The sequence below is a fragment of the Scomber japonicus genome, chromosome 21 (genome assembly GCF_027409825.1).
Source record: "Scomber japonicus isolate fScoJap1 chromosome 21, fScoJap1.pri, whole genome shotgun sequence".
Classification (NCBI taxonomy): Eukaryota; Metazoa; Chordata; class Actinopteri; order Scombriformes; family Scombridae; genus Scomber; species Scomber japonicus.
In genome coordinates, this window is record NC_070598.1 from 27,065,716 (window position 1) to 27,092,279 (window position 26,564).

The 26,564-nt window shown below is 38.6% G+C and overlaps 1 protein-coding gene across 1 annotated transcript in view; it reads right to left on the reverse strand.

Moving 5' to 3' along the window:
• cubn (cubilin (intrinsic factor-cobalamin receptor)) overlaps positions 1 to 13,759 on the reverse strand; it is a 148,828-nt gene extending 135,069 nt beyond the window's left edge. Inside the window, exons 1-2 of the mRNA XM_053342033.1 lie at positions 13,638 to 13,759; positions 12,870 to 12,999 (exon numbers count right to left, since the gene is read on the reverse strand). Coding sequence (XP_053198008.1) covers positions 12,870 to 12,999; positions 13,638 to 13,759 — 252 coding nt within the window. The remainder of the gene's footprint in view (positions 1 to 12,869; positions 13,000 to 13,637) is intronic.
• Positions 13,760 to 26,564: the final 12,805 nt, after the last annotated feature.

The following is a 26,564-nucleotide window of genomic DNA, read 5'->3' on the forward strand; positions in this document are numbered from 1 at the left end:
TTGATTTGTTGCATAGCCTATGGAACAGTTATTATTAGCCTAAGTGAAGTATTGTGCTGATGTAATTGTGTGTGTGGGTGAGTATATGTTGGCTCATTTGCAAAAGTGAAATGCACATAATTAATGGTACATACATTGGTACATACAATGGTACAAATAAATGGCACAGAGCCAAAGATGACCTTGTATTGAGTTTTTATAGGCAAAATATAGTGTGTAAACCACTTAGAGATGGGGGGGGCTCATAAAGTCCTGAAGCGAGGGTGCGAGGTAGGGGCTCATAAAGTTCTGTAGCCCAAGGGCCTCCAGTGATATTAATGCGCCCTTGCCTGTAGGTACTTAAAGAAATGTGCAGCACGAGATCGTAACTGTTCGAAAGATCTGAGTACGTTATTTTCATAAAGTTTTTATTCCCTTATTAAACCACATTTTTGAGAGCCCATCCCTTAGTACAGATGGCAAAGCAGGATTATCATGGAAGGGGGTGTTTCTATGTAGTGGGTTTGCACTTTTCACACGCGATTGTCCTATTATTGACCATAATTTGGATGTATGAGGGATGCTGGCTAGCAGCACATCTGCTGTGTGGAACTGTTATATTTGCCTCCAAGCAGGAGGGTTGTTCATCTCTGTCTGTCAGAACAGGCTTAACTGGGCAGCCCAGTAGATATATTTAAAATTGGGGAGCTTCAGGCCACTATATTGAGGAGCGTTATATAGGGTTTTGATTTTTATTCTGGGTTCTGTAATGGGAATTCTTATTATTCATCTTCTCTGACACAAATGAGCAACTATGTCATATGATTAGGTGTATGTGTGTGTCATAATCTGCTGATCACATCACTTATGTTACATGAAATGCTGATTGAGTGAACATCATTGAACATTGCGTGAACATCATGTATGTTATAATCTACTGACTAACCATTGTCCTGATTGTACACACATTATGAAGTGACAATTGTGCTTACATTGTTCTGATGAAAGAACAAGGTCATCCTTTCACAAGATAATGTATTGTGTATAATCTGACAATTCCCTCTGCTCTGGGCTCACTCGTGCCATCTCACAGTTGAGACAGCAAGACTGAATAAACTAGAGAAAGACAACGAATGACTTTGTGCTTCTTGATAAAAAATACTGCCAGAACAATATGAATCTAGTTATCACGCTTTTTAATTTCTTAAAAAACTTTTTGGAATCGATATGGGAAGGGTTTGGAACCAATATAGAAATCGAGGCAGCGCATTCATCTTTATACAGTTCACACGTCCTATTAGTGAAATAGGTAGCTGCATCTATCTATCGGTCCTTCTCCACCTTATTAAAAAATGCTTCATAACTGAGTGAGAAGATTCTATCCAACTGAGTGGGGATCTTTAAACACAGGTATGTAATATATTGACCACCTTTGACCCTCAGATGAGTAAATTGGGCCAGGTTTAATATAGAGACTGACAGGGTCTCTCTCTTGGACAAACAAAGATCCATTAACATTCCATGGAGCAACCAAGAGTGACAAGAACTACATAAAAGTAACGAAAGACAGATTTTATTATATATTTGGGAATCATAATTTATCAGAGAGACTTCACTCCCCCATTCTACCATCGGATTGACCGTCATAAATTCAAAGACACATTCCTGACTGTCTCCTGAAACCACACAGAGCATGAAAGTGAGAAAATTAGTGTTAAAAACTTAAACAAGAACATCTTAGTAAAAAGTATGGTTTAAACAATACCAATTACTTATATCATTATCAATTACCTAAAGAAACCTCCACTGAAACAGCTATTACAGCGATCATAGATAAATGTGTCTTTGAAGAACTGTGATTATACTTTCTCCTTTCATAAAAACAAATTTTGGTATGAAAATGTTTATTTAATGTGAGAAAGTGTTACAGTGATGTTATGCTTACATTATGGTGATAATCAATTATCTATCATGGAATAAGTAGAATAACAATGTGTTATGCTTGGTCATATTAATCCTTTTAAGGTTTTAATGAATGGCAGCTTGATGAATCAAGCTGATGTCGTATCAATGCCAGAATAATACATCCTGTGTTCTATGTAAATAGATTATAGTATGCATTTTATAATCAGGATTAAATACTGAATGAATGATGATGATGAAAAGTTTCATGGTAAAAAGCTGGAAACTAGATCCTCAGAGTAGTTGTGATGAATCTGATTGGCTGACACACAAGCCCTCCCCAGGGACAAAAACCAGCTGCACCCATCTGAAACCGGCTTTGCTAACCTGAACGGGCTTTGCGTTGTTTCAGGTTTTGCTTTGTCCACCTTTTCTTTTCTTCACCTCACACATTCTTAACTTAGTCACCTTATCTTATTCTTTATCTAAGTTTTCTTAAGTTTTGTAATATTGTAACTTTCACCAGCAACGTACAGAGAAAAGGCCCTTTATGTAAACACGTCATTAAGTCTTGCATTCAGCCTGTTTTTGACATTTTTGATGATTTTGACGTGTGGCCAATGCTGAGATCTCTCTAGAAAGTTATTAAACAGTGAGCTAGTTAAATTGGACTTCTCCTCCATCTTTCATCAACCTGAGAGAACTTTTTGGGCAGACAAACGTCTGTCTGTACACGTGGTTCTGAAGGACGGACAGCTGAGACCCTCCATCGATGAAAGTAGGATCCAAATATTGCTTTAATCAAGGGTTGATGTCAGATCGAGTAATTCAAATTTTCTTTAAAAGTAAGACTCAGTAGGCTTTCCGGTTTGCACCCGACATGGAGTAGCCGCAAGTCTAACACGCTCCGTATATTTGAACTTATTATTTTGAGTAGGACACGACATTGTAACTTTTTGATGGTATAACCCTTCTGCGCATATATTGTAGAACCACTTGTGTGTGTTATGGCGAGTAAAACTCAGAAGAAGTCGACCAAGGCAGCAGCAGCGCAAAGTTTAGCTAGCCCATCACTCAAGCAAACGCTCATGGCTAATGTTAACGCTACCGCCACCCACCACCCGGACCTCCCATCTCCGACACAGCAACCCGAGGAGAACGCTCTTGTCCAGCTACATAAAGCTGAGATGGATACTTCTCGTCAACAACTGACCAATATAATCAAACAAGAGATGGTGACTTTTCGTGCTGAAGTCAAACAAGACCTCGAGGCTCTCCGACGAGACACAAAGGCTGACATCGCCTCTCTAAAAACAGAGTTCAGAGCTGAAATGGCGTCTATACGCTCCACACAGACCAAGACGGCAACTACTGTTCGGGAGATTGAGGGCGCGCTGAACCGTCATGAGTCTAGCATCTCCAGCATGGAAAGCGTCACTTCGGAGCTCAAACGAGAGATTGAGAAATTAAAGGACCGGAATGATGACCTAGAGAACAGAAGCCGCCGCCAGAATATGAGGATTATCGGGATCCCCGAGAGCGCAGAAAACGGCAAACCCACTGCATTCATGGCCTAATTTTTTACCGAGGTGTTGGGCGAGGAGATACCGTGCTCACAGAAGTCTGGCTGCGAAACCCAAACCTGGCGACCGCCCCAGACCCATGATTGTGCGATTACACTACTACTCGGAAAGGAAAAAATCCTGCAGTTATCCAGAAACAAGGGAGAACTAAAATTCAGAGAGGCTAGGATACACATATTCCCGGATATGAGCGCCGAGCTCAGCCGCCGCAGAGCAGCTTTTAACCCGGTCAAGGTGAAGCTCAGACAGGCGGGCATCAAGTATGGCATGTTTCATCCAGCCGACCTGCGTGTCACCTGTGACGGCATCTCGCACTCCTTCAAGGAACCCGCAGAGCCGTCCCTCACCGAAGACGTAGGAAAACGGTACCGGTATCTCGTGTTATATGCTGATCTCTCCCAGTACTGTAACCCACAATGATGTATATTTTTGCTGCCTCAAACTGATTTAAGTTTTTTGCTTCCCATCCAAATACCATCATCATTATTATTATCCTTTTATTTATTTATCTATTTCACGTCTTTTTGGACCCAAGTTATGGTCAGTCTCTCACTTATTTTTTATAGACCTATTAATAATAAGGAAGGAAGAGAGAGACTTAATTATTTTTTTCTTTTTCTTTTTTTTCTCTTTCTTCCTTTTTTGTTGTATTTATCTCTGGAATGAGACGTATTTGGATGAACAATTATGCACATCAAGAGACGGACTGCATATATTTTCCATGAGTCATTTTGATACTAGGCTCAGCTGAGGTACAGTACTGGTATGTTCATATGTTTATATTTTGATATTCAGCTCACAAGCTCATATCCTCGTTTCTAATAGACCACAATATTTTATTTGTGTGTACATTTAGTTTCCTTTATTATCTTGAGCGGTTCTCCATGTTTATATCTGGATATTGAAGGCAGGGATTTTAGTTTTTCTTTAGTTGTGACTACTGAAACATTTAACACTCTAAGGAGCAGTGTGTGTTCTTTCTTCTTACATCTCGTTTGGGGAGAGGTAATACGGGGAAGGGGGCATGATGTTCATTTTTTTTGTATGTTTAACTTATTATTTTGTATTAATGGGTATGTGTTAGTGTCAACAATGTCCTGCGGATGCTTTAACAGCAATCAATTCCTTGTTTACTTCTGATTATGGTTAATTCAGTGCTGACCAGGAGTAATGATGATATTACAGTGAACTGCATTAGTTGGAACACCAAGGTAGGTAATTATATTATCAAACGTAATAGAGTTTTATCCCATTTGAGAAGTCTTGATGTTAATATCGCTTTCCTTCAAGAAACCCATCTCACGACCTCCAACCATAACAGATTATGCAAAGGGTGGGTGGAGCAATTATATCACTCCAATTATCAAAGCAAGTCTAGGGGAGCTGCAATTCTTGTCAATAAGAATACTCCTTTTATTATGCAATCTGTCACTGCAGACCACCGAGGGAGATATGTTGTAGTCACAGGTACCCTGTATAATATACCTATAATTTTGGCTAATGTATATGCACCGAACCGGGATGATGCACAATTTCTGAACACATTTTTATCCTTATTACCCAACTTAAACACACGCAGGCTTATTCTAGGGGGTGACTTTAATTGTGTATTACATCCAGTATTAGACCGCTCCTCTAGCACCCCTTACAATATAACAAGATCAGCGAAGGTTATTAATTCCTTCCTTCAAGTATACAATATGACTGATCCCTGGCGTTTCCTGTACCCTGATTTAAGACGTTATTCATTTTTCTCCCCTGTGCATCATTCCTACTCGCGGATTGATTATTTTCTAATTGACAGCCAGTTGCTGACCTCAGTCAGAGATTGCAGGTATGAAGGCATTGTCATTGCTGGTCATGGGCCTGTAGTTTTGCAAATATCCTTCCCTAAGAAAGTTGTTCGGCGCCCGTGGTGCTTCAACAATGCTTCACTCAGTGATGAAGGGTTTGTTAACCACATAAATACACAAATAGATTTTTTCTTGTCCACAAATGACACACCAGATGTTAGCAAATCTATTCTTTGGGAATCGCTTAAAGCTTTTCTAAGAGGAGTGATTATTTCATACATCAACTGGGAGAGAAGGAGCAGAAAACAGCGCCTTAAAGATCCAGCAATTAGTGATTTGTGTAATAGATACAATTTTTCACCTGCAACATTAGCTCGTACATTCTGGTTTTGTCCGAGACTCTCAGGTTACTGGTCCTCTATATTCGATGCCCTATCCAAGATATTTAAAAGACCAATAAACCCAAACCCTCTCACAGCCATATTTGGTATTCCATGTGAGGATGATCATCTTCCTAGGGCACAATCTGATCGCATTGCTTTTGTCACCCTCTTAGCGAGAAGAATAATTTTACTTAATTGGAAACAGGCCTTAATTGACCCGCCCTCCTACAAACACTGGGTTAGAGATACACTACAACTCCTGAAACTAGAAAAGATTAGACTGGCTCTACGACGTCCTAATGATAATTTCAGCAGGACCTGGCAACCTTTTATTAAATACCTGCTCGAACAAACATGAGGTTTTGTACTATATGTCATCTATATATTGTCATTTATTATTACTGAAAGCCACATGATTGTTCCCTCACACACACCTTAAGCTTTGTCTTTTTTTTGTTTTCTGTTTTTTGTTTGTTTGTTTGTTTGTCTGTCGGTTTGTTTTAATTACTCTTCTTGATGATACAATGTCTACTCATTTCCTCTTATTTTTTCTGCTTGTCCCCTGGGGTGGGGGGTGGGGGGTTTGTTCTTGCATTTCCGTATATATTTTGTCACATTTTCAATTGTGAAAATCAATAAATAAAGTGTGGGGGGGGGGGGGGGGGAGTTAGACTCAGTAAAACTTACAAGTTCTCTCTCACATAATTACATATCCTTCATTTAAATTCATCGTTCACCATCATCTTTCATTCATGTCGCTATATCGAGTAATAATCTCTTGAATTCATATTGCATTGTATCATTACATTTATTTATACATCATTTATTGGTATTGTGTAGTTAATAAAATCCATAAAACTCAATCAATGGTGTATGTCTATTCTTTGAAGTAATGCAGGGGATCTATTGAACCGTAGAGTCATGAACTTTAGATATTTGACTGATTCAGAAATGTATTGATTTATTTATTATTATGATTTATTGATTTATTAATTGGCTAATCAAACAACCAATTAAGTAAAAATCTTTTCCTTCTTACGAAGGTGGTGCCCCTGATTGCGAGAGCTATTTTTAATATCTTTTAATATCCATAATTCGCTACAAAGGGGTCAAGTAATTTATTTGCAAATGCTTTAAAGAAGTCAATTGTAAACCCGTTAGGGCCTGGGGCTTTTCCTTCTGGAAGCCTAGTCAGAGTATCTAGCACCTCTTGTTTGGATATTTTGTCTTCAAGTCTAGTCTGAGTTTCTTCTGGCCTCCGTGGAAGATCCAGGCTATCTAAAAAGTGCTCCGTGTCATCATTCTTCTCACCCTGTGAAGGCCTGATTGATGTGTTCCAGGCTGAAATCAGCCCCAAATGTGAACATTTTTAAATCCTGGTTAAAAACACTTCTCTTCTCCTGTGCTTATGATTGAGCTCTTTCAAAGCTCTTGAAATTTTAATCTTTCATTTGCACTGTATGTCTTTTTCATTATTTTAAAGCAAATCATTATTTTATGCTGTAACCTTATATTTAATGCTCTATTCTAGTGTAGTTTTTTTCTGTCCTTCTATTTTAGCTGCCTTGCTTTGCCTTACTATCTCAAAATAAAGAGAAAGATCCTCACAATAATGAAAAAGTATCTCAAAAAAATAACTTACTATCTCATAATTATGACTTGCTAACTCAAAAAAACGACTTACTAACTTAATAATGAAAACGTATGGGGCGCCCAGATCTCCTCGTCGAGCGGGTGCCCCTGTGTGCTTAGACGGTCCTCTGCAGTTGCCGTGGGTTCCAGTCCGGCCTGCGGAGTGCAGACTGTTTACTGCGTGTCTTCCCCATTTCTCTCTCCCCCCTTTCCTGTCACTATAAGTTGTCCTATAAAATAAAAAGCATAAAAGCCCCCAAAAACAGCCTACTTAAAAATAATAATTATAAAAGTATCCAAAAAATAATAGAAAGCCTTCCACTACAATACTAGATATTGTTTTGACAACAAGCTGAAGGTGTGGTATGGGGTATTGCATATATTTTTGATATAAAAAGTATTGTCTGGTGTCTGGTGTATCTAGTAACAGATTTCTGTATATATGGGAAACATGCCTTTTATTTGGTAGTTAATGTTTAATTATATTAATAAAGTAAGTTTCTATGTTCGTTGGAGCATTTTTAATTATATTCCAGTCTGTATGGTTTGTGATGTAATTCCTTATCTGACAATACAGAATATATAAAGAATACAGAACAACTGGTCAATAACCCTCAGGTTTCTGCCTGCCCATCTCTTAAAAGTGATATCTGTTGTTGAGGGGGGGAAATCCGGATTTCCAGCAATCTGCATAGCCCTTGGGAGGGCAGTTGTCCCTCTAATTCTCTTTTGGACTGTTGACCATACTTTTAAGATGTGTTTCACCCATACATTTTTGATTGAAAGCTGAGAAGCATTGATGGAGTCTTTCTACCAGAAGCAATAGATTGTAGATTTACAGCTCGTCTGACATTATTGGTGCCCTGCCGTCCGGTTATGAACCCTGTTTGATTAGAGTTAACTAATTTCCGGATGTATCTTTGTATTCTATTTGCCAAGATAGAGGTCAGGATTTTTAAATCCTGGCAAAGCAAACTTATCGGCCGATAACCCGTACATTGAGTGAGGTCCTTTCCATCTTTGTGTGTAACTGTGATAATTGCCTCTGACCAGGTTTTTGGGGGGTCCCTTTCATCCAGTGCATAATTATATACCCGACATAAAATTGGGGCGAGTTCGTGAACAAAAACGTTATAATATTCCCCAGAGTATCCACCGACACCCGGGGATTTACTGTTCTTTTATTTACTAATACTATCTATTATTTCCCATACTGTTATGGGAGAAGATAGCATCTCTGTCTTATCCTGTGATAATCTATTAAATTGGATCGAGTCCAGGAGTTCTGTTATTTTCTCCTCCTTCCCTATTAATTCTTGATTTTCATATAATTTTTTATAGCATGCCTCTGCTACTTCTTTCGGTTGTGAGGTAATTCTATTTGTGTCGGGGTGTTTAATTTTAGGTACCACACGGTTCGATTGAGCTTTCCGTAACTGAAAAGCCAATAACCTACTTTATTCCCCATTTCATAATATTTTCTTTTCACAAATCTGAACTGCTTTATATGTGAGTAAATCATCAAATTTTTGTCTCTCCTGTTTTAATAATTCTAATGTACTCCCTTTTCTTGATATTTTGTGTTCTTTTACTAATAATTTCAATCTCCAGTTCAAGTCTCCTGGCTTCTCTTTGTTTTTTATTCTCGACGTAATTTGAATGACATGTCCCCTCACAACAGCTTTGGCACCATCCCATAAAATAGATTGAGTAACATCTCCACTATCATTTATATCAATATATTCTTTTAGCCTGTCACGTAATTCCTGTTGGATAAGGGGGTCATTCAATATTGAGACGTTGTGTCTCCAGTATCTGAATTGTTTTTCTAGACCTAAGTTTATTTTCATCTTAATGGGACCATCATCTGACAAAGTTATGGGTTCTATCTTGCACTCTGTCACTCTATGCACATCAGCCTTTGAAACAAGAAACATGTCTAATCTGGAGTAACTCCATAGAGTGTATAAAAGAAATGGACGTAACATCCGTGACGTCACCCATTGGTTTGTGGACTGCTGCTCGGAAGCCAATAGTTTTGAATCTAGGCAGCACCATCTTGAAAGTTTCAGGTGCATGCTGGGAAAAATAAAAACACGGATTCTACTTATATGGGCATGAGGGCCAACGGCTGAGCGGGGAGGTTGCGACTGGGTGCGAGGGCTGGATCTCAAGGAAATTGGTCAATCAACCTGTCAATCACGACGTAGCCACGCCCTAATGCATACCCTGCTTTATCGTCAAATATAAAATCAGGGAGGCCAAAATTTCACTAATGAACATCATACTGCATTGAAGAAGGCTTTAAACTAGCGATTGAGATCATAAACACATTTTGAAAACGTTTGCAGAGGTTAGAAATCAAGTGAGAAGTTGGTGAATTCTCCATCTCAATACAAGTGTATTGAGACGGAAGTCCTTTTGACATCAAAACGGTCGCCCCCTGGTGGCCTTTTGATAGAATGCAGTTCTAAGTTACTTCCGCGTTGACTTCATTTCAGAGGACCAGAACTCCCCGCCTGAGTAACTCCCATGAACTTGGGACCTATATGTATAGTCTCTGTCTCGGATGATGATATCACCATACATCAAGCAGGTATCTCAGCAGGTAGTCGGTCCATACTTAAATTTAGTACACAATTATAGTCCCCCCCTAACCACTATGATTCCCTTCCCTTCATCTGCCAGTTTGGAAGCTATTTTCTTAAAAAAAAAATGGGACAGTCCTCATTTGGTGCATACAAGTTCAAAAATGTAAATCTATTTTCCCCCAATCGTACCTTTCACAATGATATATCTGCCTTCCTTGTCTTTCAATACTTTTTCAATACAGTTAAAAAAAACATTCCTTCTAAATAGGATAGCAACCCCCGCTTTTCCTCCCTCCTGCATGAGATGCACTGTATATTTGTTCCACCCAGTCCCTCTTTAATTTCAGGTGTTCTGCCTCAGAGAGATATCTTGTAACATTGCAGCTGAACATTGTAAAGCTTTAAGTTGGTTAAGTACTTTCTTTCTTTTAATTGGATTTCAGAGACCTTTTATGTCGTAGCTAACTGCAGTCAAACCATCCATATTACACTTCTTTTAATCCTTACTGTCATGATGCTTAGGTCAACTTATAAATGTCAAGTGCACCATCACCTGTTGTAAAGGTCCTATCAGTTGTCAAGGAAGTAACACAAAAAAGAACCGAAACTATGTACAATTTCCAATAAAGAACATCAGAAAACAGACACAACAACCTGGCTTCCAAGTACTCAACTGGCCTGTCTCCAGTAGTGGCCAGTCCCCATGTAGAATTGGGCAGAGGGTGGCGGGAACCCTCCGGGATAATGTCACATTGTGCGGCAGACCCACTCCGTCGGGTTAACTGCTGCGGCCCTACAGTGGCTGAGTGTAAATCACCCATAATGAGTCAATTGCAGCTGATGCCACAAAACAAAACGACCAGATAATATGCTATTGTTACATTCTGGACTCAGCAAAGTGTAAATAAATATAAATGAGAGAAATATAAAGGTTTCAAAAAAAAAAGAAGAGAAAAAAAAGATATGTATATATAAAATATATATAGCCCATCAACACCACTGTAATTGGAGAGTAATAAGACCATTTAACTTTAGCCCATCTAACAGTAAATTATTCATAGCAGACTAAATAAAATGGAAAAACCTTACTTTTTGCACAATATTCCCAGTCACTTCAAGGGAAGAAAAACCTGCAGTCTTCTTCTGTAAACATGCTGACATTCCGCTCCCCTCGGTTGGCGACCCGTGTCAAAAATTACTCCTCAAAAAGTGGAATATTTGTCAGTTTTATGAGCCAGTTTATAAATGAATCAGCCATGCTTTTATTAGTCAGCTCCTGTCCATAAGAGACTCAGGTGTAGTTAGCTGAAGTTAACTGATTTCTACCAGTGATGACTTACTCTACTCTTCTTTGAAAAAAAAACCCAACACCTTTATGTCTATGTTGTGTGGGGAAGCAAACATCAAACCAAGAGACTGTCAGCCAAAAGCAGACCAGTCCTCTCTACAGTAACAACCAAATGAAAACTAACCACTCTCCTCATCTTTTCACTTTTTTAATAACATAGCATTAACACTTGTTAACAGTTAGCTAACTGAACAGTCTGTGTAGAGACAAACATAAAGGCGACAAAATACTAATATTTAGTTTCAGCAAGTTAAAATTGTCCTGAACATCTAGTGACAGTGTAGACCACCTTAAGCTTCCTGGTGTCTGTCATCAACCGAGTCAGCAGTGCAGTGTGCACGCGTGCGCGTACGTGTGTCGGTGTCAGTGAAAACATGGGGCAGAGTTTCATTGATTTGGAATTTTAATGAAGCACTAACGCAGCGCGGATAAAGTGGATAATAGAGTGATGTACTGATTATTGACATATGGTAAAAGTGTGTGTGTGTTTGTGTATGTGTGTGTGTGTGTGGGGGGGGGGGGGGGTAGTTCATTATTATTTTTTGTCAACGTGAGGAATAGCAGCGTAGCGTGAGTGCGGTCATTTGCGTGACTCACTCTGTGTTAAAGCAGCTCTGGATGATATGTAAGACTATAAAGACTACAAATAAAAAGATACACCCCTCCCTCTATTTGCAAATCTACAGCAATTATGGAACTGTCTGCAAAGCTTATTGCCAGAGAAACCTTAAAAAAAAAGTTAACCTCATACCTAACATTTATACAATTATCCATCAGGCATGTCTTCCTAACCCATACATGGTCTCAGCTACATTACATGCATCTATGATAACTTTGTCATGCTTTGTAATGTTTGACCTGGAAGTGCCATCTGAAAGGTTCAATGGGTTCAGCAGTTACACTATGATATAGACAAAAGAAATGCATACATGGGACTTCATGGCTTTAAAAAGATATGATTGCAAGATTGTGTGTTTGACTGTAAAGCTGTGAAGTTGTAATCCTAGACTTTGGTCCCGCCCAAACTGCTGTGTCTGCTTCCTAACATGTTAATCATTTATAGTGTCATATGAGGAGCAGTAAGCTTTCAGCTACATAAAAGCTGATAAGAAGTTATAATAGGGCAATTGCACAGTAGTGAATATTGTCTGCCTGGTTTAGATAAGCTAATTAGTTAGCAGAATTCCCTTATCACCTTATATGATTTATTTGATAGGATGTTGGTGAAGTACAGGGAGAACAACCAGAGATTTGTCATTTAAATTAATAAAGCCAGACCTCATAGATCAGCACATGACCTTATTTTCCATTGTTTTTATTTATTTTAATGTCTCATTACTCTCAAAACGGTTGGTTGGGAAACATCAGACTTTTATAGTATATGCTCCCTGGTGTTGTAACCATGAAGTCAGACAGGAAGTAGAAGTCATAAGAAAAATGGTATCTGCATTTTATCTCACATGGTATAAGATGTCCATTTTCTTGCTTTCCATAAAATAGTATTATGATTATCAGTTTATTTATTCATTATTCAATTTTCACTGCATTAAGATCTGTGTTTGACAAATGATTTTGAAGTTTTGTATTGTATAATATTAATATTATAATATTAAATCAAAGTTGCTCATTTTTTTGTGATGGAAGAAGTCTGAACTTACCTGACTCAAAAGTTGGGTGAGGTCTTCATTACCCACTTTAATCCGGCCTGAAGCGGGTGTCTGGAAGCGGATCTCTTTATTTTCCCCCGTTGTGAAGATAAGGTGGCCATTGTCTGACAGCATACGAGGCCTACAAAGTCAATTCACCAAAATTTCATCAACCTAATTTGTGCTGATAGTTTGTACAGAGCAACTGTATATCATAGGAGTAGGACATGCTTTTAAATGCATAATTGAGATGAAATCAAAAGTTCTATTATGATATTCAGAAAAATAATAATTTCCCCTTATGTTCTTGAGTCTATGATGTCTATGATTATTGGGGCCCCTGTTTAGAGGGACAGAAGCTACCTCCTCTCGGGACAAGTACGCAGTATTTTCATCTTTAAAGAAAATAACCTCCATATGAACAGTCTTGTTTTCTTCATTTTCATAATTCGTTACGCATCATATATTTGTAACTAGCACACACATGCAAGTAAATCAAAAGCTCACATTCCACAGCATAAAATTTTATATTAATAAACATGGGAGATGAATTTGAAACAATTTTTTGGCTCTAAACAGACCTTGTCCTCTCCAAAACTGAAAACACATTGGAAATTTAGAGAAAGACCTGACTCAAATATCAGTATTACTGTTTAATATAAACCAGCCCCGTGTAAACCAAAGCGTTTTTTTTTTGCTCCCATATAACAGAATGACATACAATATGAGTGATCATTTTACGTTCATCAGTGTTAAAGACACTGATGAATCCCATCTTACTGGTCATTATTAATGCTCCTCTTGTTTCGTCTTTGTGCTGTGTCCCTTGGCTCTCCTTGCAGTCCCACCAGAAGGAAAAAGACTATGAAAAACAGCCTCAAGAGCTGCAGTGTCCCAGCCATGGGGAAGAGTTGTGTTGCTTAGACACTCTAAACAATTTTGCTGGGATTTAATGTGCTGCCAAACTCTTATGCTCACAGCCAAGACTTTGACCTCATGGCACACCATAAAGTACATCTCAATTTCCTAAAACTGGTTAACTTTATTATCTGAGTGACAGTGTCGCTCACATGATTGTAGGAGATGAGTAACTGTGTGGATATGTGAGTGCTTTGTAGACGGCAGTGGTAGTTTAACATTGTGCAGATGACTATAAGATAAAAATGAACCTTGCAGTTAGTGACCCATAAAAGGCATCATAAGAATATGATGGAAAAATGTATTATACTCATCATCAACCATATACGATAATACATTTAAAACAAATATTGAAACTACTTTCAGAGTAATTTAGTCAAAAAACTTATTCAAAATAATTTTTACCAAATTTATCAACAATGAAAATCTAACAAACTTAGTAAATAGTGCAGTTTCAAAAAAATTATTTTGGCTAACGTGTGGGAATAACATTCTTGAAGTGCTTCAAATATTCACTGAAAATCCATCCAGTTTATCAGAATGATACAGTGTCATCAAAATAATAGACCAGGAAAAATGTTGATGAGTGACACTATGACAACCATTTCAATGATTTCAAATTGTAGGATTTAACTCACTAACAATATAAATTAATACATTACAGTAATATCTAAAAATGTACAATAAAATATCAGTATGAGTATTCTTTTTGCTATTTAATCTTTTGTCAATATTACTGCATTATTTTATGTCATATTTAAAGGTCTTCTTATTTAATCATTTATTGTTTACGGTTAAAAATCCCTCAATTCTTCTGACTTTGGCCACCTCTAGCAGTAGTATCAGCAGGCTCAGTATTAGGCTTTTGTCGTTGTTTTTGTTATGTGAGGAAGGTTAGACAAAGTGTCAGTGGGAGATTTATTCAAACTCAGGTACCGTACCTGAGTTTGAATAAATCACCTTTTGAGCATGCCTCCTATCATCTGAGGTAACCCTAACCCCAAATCAAGTTTCTACAAAAATGAAATGAAAACAACTTACAAATCAAGGATTCAACTTCTGTAAATCAGGCTAGCAGTAGCATGAGACTCCAATGTTCACACAAAACGTCATCCTCACAGGTAAGAGCTACACACATTTTACAAACAGTAGCCATGTCAACAGCAGTTATGTAAATTTTGCCAGTGGCATCAGGCCACCTGAGTGACCCACCACCTTCCTTTTAAATATCATCATCATCAACCTTTATTTATTTTCTCGGGGTTACATTGAGGGGTGACCCTCATTTTCAATGATACCAAGAAAACAGCATAAATACAGAAATAAATTCCTAATTAAAACAATAACATTCAAAAGTATTGTAATTTAAAAGGCGTTAGAGCATAAAACAATGACTAAAACAGCAGAAATACAGTCAACATTCAAAAACTTTAACAAAGCTGTCAACTTTGAAGGAAGTTGAGCGGGCCCAAGCATTCTTCCCCTAGAAAATATTTAACAGAGTAGAAGATGTCTTTTCCTGTATTCTGGTGCCTTTTAACAGGTGTTTTGACATTTTGATTTGACTATACTGTGAGAAAAATGATGGGTACATTTTGTAATTACATCCAGAGGAAGTGTTTGGCCCCAGATCACATATTAGAAAATATTAAAAAGTATAGAAATTGATGAATCTATATGTCACAGCTGTGACATATGGCAAATTCTGATTTTATTTTTGGGTGGCCTATGCCTTTACAAATAAAAGACAATGAATTTGAGGGTCCAATGTTGATTTACAGTTTGAAAGTAAGCATAGCATAAGATGGTTCACCTGGGAACGGTATGATATTAAGTTATCACATTTTCAAATACATGATGTTCTCCTGACTTTATTGGTCATACAGGACACCTTGACTGACATGTTTAACATTCAATATTCCCATTGAAAAATTATTCTAAACTGTCAAATCCCTTTCATCACTCACCACAGCAAAGGATCTCTGTCCTGTCCCTGCATCCTGCACCTGTCTCTGACTCACTCTCATACACCTAGATGTCAGGAGAGGAGGTTAAGTTAATTATTTAGTGAGCAGTATCTATTCTTTCACGTTTATAATCAGAACAAATGATACTGAATATAAATACTGAATGTAAATACAACTGACTATAAAGTATCAGTCTGTGAAACTGGAAATTTACCCAAAGCCCTCAGCAGCAGGTCAAAGATTACTCCTCAAAAAGTGGAATATTTGTCAGTTTTATGAGCCAGTTTATAAATGAATCAGCCATGCTTTTATTAGTCAGCTCCTGTCCATAAGAGACTCAGGTGTAGTTAGCTGAAGTTAACTGATTTCTACCAGTGATGACTTACTCTACTCTTCTTTGGGAAAAAAAACCCAACACCTTTATGTCTATGTTGTGTGGGGAAGCAAACATCAAACCAAGAGACTGTCAGCCAAAAGCAGACCAGTCCTCTCTACAGTAACAACCAAATGAAAACTAACCACTCTCCTCATCTTTTCACTTGTTTAATAACATAGCATTAACACTTGTTAACAGTTAGCTAACTGCAGGCCCGTCGCAACAGGACAGGCAAACCAAGCAATTGCCTGGGGCCCCGAGCTGGCCGGGGGCCCCCAGACAACGACTGGTTTTGAATTGAATGCAACGACAAACTGTGTGCGCGTCCCTTTAATGCTGTGATGGTCAATGCAGGAAAGTGCAGCGACACTGTTATCGGAATCCCCCTCAAGGGGGCCCCCCACACTGTACCTATGTTCCCCGGGACCTATGTTCCTAGTTCGTAGTTGAAATATAAACAGCAGCAGTGTTCTTTTTAAACCAACAAAATATAACCTCTTAATACACGCCGCTATTTTTTATGTTTTTAGCCTAAACGACGTCATACACCGCTGGAAACCTCAGACTATTGGCTAAAAGGTTATCAACTTCATTTCACTGAATATTTCCATAGGCTGGAACAGCTGTCAATCAAAGCCACGTTGTCGTTGGTCACATGTCCTCATTGGCTTTGGAGGCATGTACTGCCTGAGCACTGATTGGCTGGTGAGTGGTGTCGTCAGAAGCAGAAGAGGCTCACGGTTGTAAACATCTAGTCACGTGTACTCTGAGATGGACGTGCAGGTCCGGAAATGACGTAAACGGACCGCATATGGTTTGTTATTTGTGTTATTACGTTACGTGTTAGACTAAATAAATGTTGACATATTGAGGAAAATATTCCAGTTTTATGGAAACGGATTTCATATTTCAGCAGAATGGATACTTGGCGAGCTGTACATAAAGTCCTGAGTCATAAGATGATCGTTGTGGATAAAGGGAAGACTTTGAAGGTATGTAGGCATTATAGCTGTTAGCTTACTTTAGCTGAGTGGCTAGCCGAGCTAACCGCTAATACTATTACGGCTGTGAGCAACCATACAATGTGTGAGTGGTCTTGAATGAATCAGGACAATCTAAGCTTTCTAACATTGCACGGAATGAATATATGAGTTTAAGGTTTGCTGTTTAAAACATTCAGAAGAACGTGTAGCTACCTCTTAACATCCATCCCGTCCCGTAGACGGAACAGCGTGTTTTAAGAGGATAAACTGCTCTTCATTCACAGGAACATACACTCTGCCTTTTCACTCTAGAATACGGTGTGTAATGTGTGTCTATGTGTGTGTAGTGTGTGTGTTTAATCCAAGACATGATGTAGTCATGCATTGGAGTGGAGGAATGTTAGCATTGATGTGACAGGTACAGAATTACGAGTTGGTTTTTTACATTGATCAGAGTCAACTGACTCACTTGCGTTGCTGCTGCCTCTACCGCTACTCGTTTTTTGTTTTCAAACGACCCATCGACGCACAGTTTTTGCGTCAACGTATTTTTTGCGTCAGCGTAATCGATTACGTCGACGCGTCGCCCCAGCCCTACTTTGAAGCTGATAAAGACATATATGAGGTCCACCATGAGCCAAGAGAGGCTCACAGGACTGGCCGTTATGTCAATTTAGCGTGATGTTCGCTGGTCTTTGGACATGGAGGACATTGTGGTTGCCTTTGCTGAAGCCAAGGATCGCAAACAGCAGATGTAAATATTTTGCATATTTTTTAAAGGTTAATCTTATATGTGTGTGTGTTCTTTTATCTATGTTGGATTTTATATTTAATACCGAATTTGCACTTTGTTTATATGTTGATTGCAAATGTTCAAATGAAATAAGTAAAGATACTATGTGTGCAGTAGCCTATATGCAACATTTGTAAGCAGTATTTGTTAAGAAATATTTTATTGATATGTGTGGTTGAACTTCAACAGTGTGTCTATGCTGTGGTTCCTGTAGGCTTTGGGCGGGCGGGGCGTAGGTTTATTTTGCTGTGGTCCAGGGGGTGTCGGCGTCGGTGGGCGGTGGTGGTGGGGGGGCCTCCAAGTTCATTTTGCTTGGGGCCCCCAAATTCCTTGAAACGGCCCTGGCTAACTGAACAGTCTGTGTAGAGACAAACATAAAGGCGACAAAATACTAATATTTAGTTTCAGTAAGTTAAAATTGTCCTGAACATCCAGTGACAGTGTTGACCACCTTAAGCTTCCTGGGCCCTGTTCCATAAAGCAGGATTACCAAATAAACCAGGCAAGCTTAGCATAGTTCAAGCTCAATTACCACGGCAACTTATGCTGGCAAACTAACCTGGTCCGGACCAGGCTAATTGTCAGGCTTAGCTTGAGTTGCTGCTTAGCCTGAAAAAAATAGATGATTTAATATATTATGTGGCTTCATTAATCACCATCATTTAAAAAGAAAATCAAAGTTCATATAAAGTTGACTTAATAATGATCAAATGTATATGTGTGTGTGTGTGTGTGTGTGTGTGTGTTTGTGTGTGTGTGTGTGTGTTCATAATATCTCACATTGAGGCATATGATTATATGCTTAGTAAATCTAAATTACCCTGACAGAATAGTAGCCTCATAGATATTGAACAACTGCAAAAATATTTGGACAAGAGATGTAATATTTATATATGCCTTTAACTGAGGAGGAAGAAGCAGAGGTCAGAGTTCAACCAGTTCAATGAGCCTGAAACCAAGAGAAATACAGGTGAGCAGACGCTGCAGGCCCACAGACTTACAGCTGAGTAAGTATGTTGCTTTGCTTGCTTGTATTATTTGTGATACCTGGTGCAAACCATTGTGAGTGAATAACATCATTGATCACCCCTCTTCCGACTTGTGCTGGTCCATGTGTGACACGTGCCAGTACATGTAGGAGAGCTCGAGGAAAAACTGGTCGACCATTAAGGTGGAGCCACAAGCTAGACTGTACAACCTTTTCTCAACCAAAGACTATGCACCCTATCATCAGCGTGATTTTGCAGCATCACAACATCATTGACGGAGGGTAGCGAAAACGGATGGACAGGCTGTGTGGAGGCTTACTGACGTACCATGGAGGAAGAGGAAGTTGCTGCTTGTTTGGCTGCAAAATCAGCCATTGCATTTCCTCGTGAAATAGGATCACATCCAGGGACTTGACATCGAGAGAGTAAGGACAAGTAAGTACCTGGGTGTTCACTTAAACAGAAATCTGGACTGGTCAGACAACACTGACACTATTTACAAGAAGGGTCAGTGTCGTTTACACCTGCTAAGGAGACTGGCATCTTTTGGTGTGTGTAGACCACTGCTGAGATCCTTCTTCGACTCTGTGGTGGCATCAGCGGTCTCATATGCAGTGGTGTGTTGGGTAGGGGGATGTTCTGAGCGAGACAAGAACAGACTCAACAGACTGATTAAAAGAGCTATCTCAGTCTGTGGCTACCCCCTGGACCCTATAGAGGTGGTGGGAGAGAGGAGGGTTTTAGCCAAACTGTCCTCCATCATGGACAACACCTCTCACCCTCTGCATCTGACTGTGAGGCCTTCAGCAGCTCCTTCAGCGACAGACTAATACACCCCAAGTGTACATGTATATATATATATAAGTGTATATATATATAAGTGTATATGTGTATAAGTATATATATATATGTAGTAAGAAGGAGCATTTCCACAGGTCATTCCTTCCAACTACAGTCAGACTGTACAATGCTGCACTATAGTTGCACTTTAGGGTCCTTTATTTAGTTTTATAAAATTTAATGTTGTATATATACTATTTATTATTAGTTATAATTGCACTTTAAGGTCCTTTTTATGTAGTTTATCGTTTTTATTGTTGTATGTATGTGTGTGTATGTATATGTGTGTGTATATATATGTGTGTGTGTATGTATGTATGTATATGTATATATATATATATATTAGGGGTGTGATGATACACTCAGCTCACGAGACGAGACACGATATTGGGTTCACGAGATCGAGACGAGACGAGATTTTAACTCTATTTTTAAGAAAACGTCAATGAGGAAATACATGACTGTTCTTTTATTTGAAATTCACAAAATGGAAATTGAATTGAAATGTTTTAACTAATCATCTTGTAATGAATCACTTTAGTTCTACTTTCTAAATAAATAATTATCATATGCAGTATGCAGCACTGTAAAAGGTTTCCTCATATAGATACTTTATGGATGGATAATATTGGTATTTATGGAAATAACAACCATAAATACAAATATTAGATACAATCACAAATACCAAAAAGTAAATTATAAAGAGTAGAAACAATTCTAATATATAAATATAAATTAAATAAAGAATCCAATTATCACAAATTATAACATATTGCTAATAAAAAACACAGAAATAAAAGTAAACTGCACAAATCCTGTATCACATAAATACACAAGTAGAACACAATTGTGTTATAATTTGGTAGTGTGACTCATTTTCATTTTTGCATCAATAGGCTTCCAAAACTGCGCTAGATTATCTGCTCCTCCTACTTGCTCAGACCTGAGGTTAATTTACTACTGTTCCTCTCCTCATCTCATACTTCTGACTGAGATCTTCTCAACAGGTAGAACCTGTAACAAGGTTAATGATCCACACGTGACATTATAAAAAGAAGACATGACGTGCGAATGAGCGATAGAAAACCGATCGTCTTTTTTCTTTTTCTTTTTTTTGGTGCGCCCCATAATTTAGCTTCGCGAGACAAAATTCACTTCGACGAGAAATACCGTTGCGTCGTAGCACGAGATCTCGTCACATCCTTAATATATATATATGTATATGTTATAATTGCATTTTAGGGTCGTTTTATTTAGTTTTTAATTTTATTGTTGTATACATTTGTTTTCTGTTTTTTTTTAGCTTTTGTAGCAATGAATTTTCCCCACTGTGAGATCAATAAATGTATCCTTATCCTTATAGTGACAGCATGCTTTAAGTTCTGAAAAGCTTTGTGCATGTCATCAGTCCATTGAACCACAGGGGGAGCTGACTGCAGTGTGGCTGCTTGCACTACAGAGTCCATAGCCACATACTCAAAAATCCAGTGTCTGCAATAGTTCACCATCCCTAAGAATGAAAGCATGCCTTCTTTGTTCTGGGTGGAGGCATGTTGACCAGCAGTTTTCACCCTTTCTGGCGCTGTCCATCCCTCAGGAAGTGACCCAAATATGTGACCTCAGGTCTACAGTTTGGCCAGTGATGCTCTATGTCCACACTCAGCTAACCTCTGCAGGAGCAAGACTGAATCAGTTCGACACGCTTCCTCTGATGGAGGAAGATCTGTCAAAAGATCATCTGAGTACTGCACAAGTGTTGAACCCCCCAGGAGGTGGAGGTCATCCAGGTCTCTTTTTACCACTGCTGAGTACACTGTTGGACTCTCAACATAAACCTGTGGCAAACACCGCCATGTATACTGCTTGCCTTTGAACGTGAATGCAAACAGATACTGGCTATCTGGATGCAATGGTATAGACGAATTGGAATAGCACACCCCTGTGGACCAACAAACAAACAATGCTCACTCTCCAACCCCTCTTGTTAGTTTAGGAAATCATTAGCCAATACCTTATTCTGCTCCAAAAGGGTTAAAGGCTGCTGTGCAATGACAAATCAGGAGAGGGCTCATGGCAGATCTCAATGACGGACATGCTGGTGATGTTGTGGCAATTTTCTGAATGTTGGGCACTGTGAACAGTTTACTCAAAGATTCCTTATAATTTAAATATATTTAAAGTTTATATGTATGTATAGAATATTTTGTTATATTATAAAATAATATCTCTCAAAGACTGAAATTCAGATAGGCTTCTCAGAGGTTACTGAACTTTCTTTATTATGCCTCAATTGTAATATATATAAAAATGTAAAATAAGTGTAAAATCTCTGGAATAAAATAATGATAGAAATAATGTCTCTTCTGTGTTAGAAAAATCAACTTGTAAATAATAGCTCTCTTTTCAAGTCTTAGTGGACAAATAAATAAATGAATAAATAAATAATACCTCTTCTGTATTAGAAAACTCAGTCAACTTTGCTGAACTACTGTCACCTCGCACTGCCTTTTTATGTTTCTCTGTGTCCATATCAGCTATCACCTTTATTGGACACAGACACATATGTACCAGCTTTGCACACGGTGCACTCAGTCGCAGTTCATCTGTGAACGTGCATTTGCGCTTCGGCATCTTGAACGCTTCAGCTGCACCGCCGGTGTCTGCTGCTTTCTTGTTGTGAGTTTTGGAGATCCGCCCACAGGGCAGCCTCTCGGTGATTACATCACACACGCTAACCCAAACAATGACAACCGGGGAGGGGACACACACACACACATATACACACATAGAAGGAAAACCGGACGTTATCATCAATTAATAAGTACACCCAATTAATAAGAAACCTTTTACGGGACGTAAAAAAAGGACTTGTCCGGGGAAAAGAGGACGTTTGGTCAGCCTAACATGCAGCAGCAAGTACACCATCGCCTCGGAGGCCTGTACTACGAAGCTGGATTTTCTCTTATCGAGATAACTTCAGGGTTAACCCTGGGTTTTCCGTACTACAAAGCTGGTTCACTTCTTACCGGGGTAAATCACCATGGTAACTTATGCTGAACGGCTAACCTGCTCCGGAGCAGGTTATGTTCTGGATAAGAGATCAATGAGTACAAAAGCACCACCTCCTGACCAATCAGCTCTCTTAGAAAATGACCTGCCCATTCTTAACAGATCCTGTCAACATTGGTGCGAGGATCGCGAGAGGAGCGCTTAGGAGAGAAAGAGTTTTTAGGGATAGATGCAATTTTTTAATTGGCCAAAATATATATTTAAAAAATAATCATTGAGGCACGTGGGGGATATTATTCTGTAGGTTTGACATCCTGAGATCAAAGTGTCAGGGAGCATAATAACTGTATTTATTTATTGTAATTGTAAAAAATTGACGAAAATATATATTTGTAAAATAAGCCTTGAGGCACATGAGGGATATTATTCTGTATGTTATACAGTTGGTTTGAAATCATTCACTCAAATGGTTGAAACGCATAATAGGTTTGTATTTTGAATGTTGAATATTAAACTAACTTAATGTCGCTATGAAAGGAAGGGCACTGAGGAAGCGATCTGCCCGAAACGTCTGTGCTGTAATAAAGTGACATTGTGTGATCAGAGTGCTGTCCGTTTATATTGTCTGATAAATTAATATTGTATGATCTCGTGAATTTACACATTAACAGAGTCGGCAATTTTCTGCCAGCATTCCTTCCTGGCTTTTGCTGCAGCATCAGAGTTGCTTTTGGCCTGGATGATGTGTTTGAATTCTTCATATTTTTGAATAATAATTGTCTGCTCCTCCATGGTAAAGTAGTATGCTCTGCAGGGTTTCTCCATGTTTGTGATTGGTCAGACGCTGCAAACACCTCCCCTTTATGTGAGTGCGCAGAGATCCAGATTGGAAAACCCTGGGTTGATTTACCGAGTTGATAACCAGCTTCGTAGTACCGCTTATCCTAGACTGCGAATGTCTGGGTAAGTCAACCCAGGTAACGGAGAGATATCCTGGATAGGTGAATCCAGCTTCGTAGTACAGGCCTCCGGTCTCCAGTTGGAGACTGAATGTTTACTTTCCTGTAGCTCTGGGGCCTGTTTCAGAAAGCAGGTTTAGTGAAAACTCTGAGAGGGTTAAACCTGCTTCCTAAAACAGGCCCCTGGTCGTAAAATTCAACATCTTTCAAGTTCTTGCTGAGAGGGAATTTTTGCTTGACACTTTGCCCAATTGTACATTATAGCTGTGGCACCCGCACTCAAATTATCACCATGTCTTTGCTTAATGTTGGTCAACTCAATAGCTCTTGTCTGCGAAGCCACTTCCAGCATAGGAATATGATGCATCTCTACACGGGCAGAAATTTTCTCTTCGGCAGCTTTCAACTCAGCAGAGCAACTTTCAGGTCTTCCCGAGTGTGGAGATCTGTGGCCTGGAACTTTGCTTATATGAGAGAATGCATACATGCATTCTCTCATATAAGCAAAGTTCCAGGATGGATTACCTATGATTGTATTAACATTCATCTCAGCCATTTGCAGTTTCTCTTTCTCAAACGACCCCTCATATGGCCACTCTCTCTGTGTCCAGTCATTCATGAGGGAAGAGAACAAAAGCGCAAAATGCCATCATACTGGTGCATGTGGAGAAAACATGTATTGAGACTGTGTGTCTGTAAGAGTGTGTGCATGTGCCTGTGTCTGTGGATTATCAGGTTGATTTGTCTGTTCCACATTTTCACTGGTGTTTCTTACTTTACGACATCAGATACACATACAATTTCAACAGCATCTAGGACTCCAACTCCTCATTTACAATAGCAGCAGTGTTGGGTTTGAAGCTTGGAATAAACATGTATACACAAAATTACCGGCGCCAAGGCTCAAACAGAACCACGTTTCCCAAAGGATACAGAACAGATAGTCCGTAATCTTGATTTAAGCGAGGTGGAGTCAATTACTATCCCCCAAAACGTCTTTTCTTAAAGCTTAAACCTCCTGAGGGTCCCCCTGTGCCGAGTGCAGCCCAAAGCCGCCCCAGAAACCAAAATAGCCACAATGTGGCCCTAGGAAGGGTCGGAAACACCCACTCACAGTATGACCCTCCAACACCACACATTCTGCTATTACAACCAATCGTTGTCAATCACATTGATTCTGATACAGTATCCATGTTTTAGTCAAATGGATATTTCGTTTTGATCAATGTCAATTTATGGGCTTTCTTACTTTTGCCTTTGCCAGTTTGCAAAATTAAAATCAAAAAGGTTCTTTTATTTTGATCTGGTCAAAAACCGACATGGTAAGGCATAAAATTTAAAATTAGCACTTCCCCAGTCGTTATGTTGAGATCCTGCTTCGTGACGCCAGTTTGTTAGAGATTTTAATTATGCAGTCCATACATCAATGGAGAAAGTAGACAGGAGTCCAGAATGTCTTGTATTGAAAAGATTTATTTACTTGTTCTCCATTCTCCATAGTACATTCACCATAGTGCAAGTAGCCTTAATGGAAGTGTGTGTTATGATATGGACTCCATTCTGCAGGCTTGAGTCATTATATTTCTATTTCTGTAATTATCGCCACACTTTTTAGGAGTATCTTTTCACAAGACATATCATATTGTATGTGTATTAATCATCACACAGGAAAAATACTAACTTCAGATCAGTTATTTTCCCAGATCTCTTCTTTTTTATGACAATTATTTCATGTAAACTAACTTTTCCAGAGATTTAAACAAAGAAAGTTTGGTCACACCATAAAAAAATCCTTGTTCCAAATAAAAGAAAGTAATAATTAACTATTCATACATTCCTTGAAATAAAATATTGCATACATTCAAATATATTTCTCCAGCATGTTCTTTATGTATGTTCTCACGTATTCTATGAATGACCTTCAGCAGCTGGATTGAAGTTGCTCAGTTGAGCAATCAAAGCTTCAACAAATTGACACTAATATCAGAAGACATGGTCCTGTTTCTGAACTGGAATACAGATTCACAACCTACTAACAATGCTCTCAGAAGAATCTGTCTTGTCACCAAATATCAGATTCATAAGGCTTTAGATGCTTATGATGAGCCCTCAGATCACACCTAACATATGTCTATTCTACACTGAACTACCAATATTTGATATTTGTTTCCAAGACAATTAAGCAAAAGCTACTAAAAACGTCCCTTACTTTAGAAAAAAATTGTTTAAGTTTACATCTCGCTCATACAGATTGATGTTGTCTATACAATGTGTTTTCTTTTCTTTATATGTTATAGATGTTTTATATTTGAATATGTATAAAAGATTCAAATGATCTTTCCTTTTTCACAGTGACATGGTCATTAAACACATCCTTGCTGGCCTCAGATGGAAGAGCATGTTGGACAGAAATGGCTATCCACTGAACTCTCTGCACTTAATCACATAGCACTTTAGTAATGCTACTATCATCAGTGCTATTATTACAGTCAACTTATTTTGTGTTTGTTGAATACAAACAACAGCGAGGAAGTTGAATGTTTTGCACTTCAGAAGTTCATTTTATTGTTGACACATTGTATTTGTAAATTTGTATTGTGAAATTCATTTAAGATTAAAAAAGGGGGCAAAAATTTTGAATCATGCCTTGATGCAATGGGATACACCAGGGATCACACGGAGTAAAGCCTCATGCAAGCAAAGTTGTCAGAATTTCGAAATCAATATTCATCTCGGAAACTGTGCAACAACAAAAACTGCAATTAATTGGATCGTACATAATGTATAACTCATTCAATGGAGTTCTACAAATGACCTGTGGAGGGCAGTAACAACTTTGCTGCAAATTTCACCACAAGATTTTCTTTTTTACA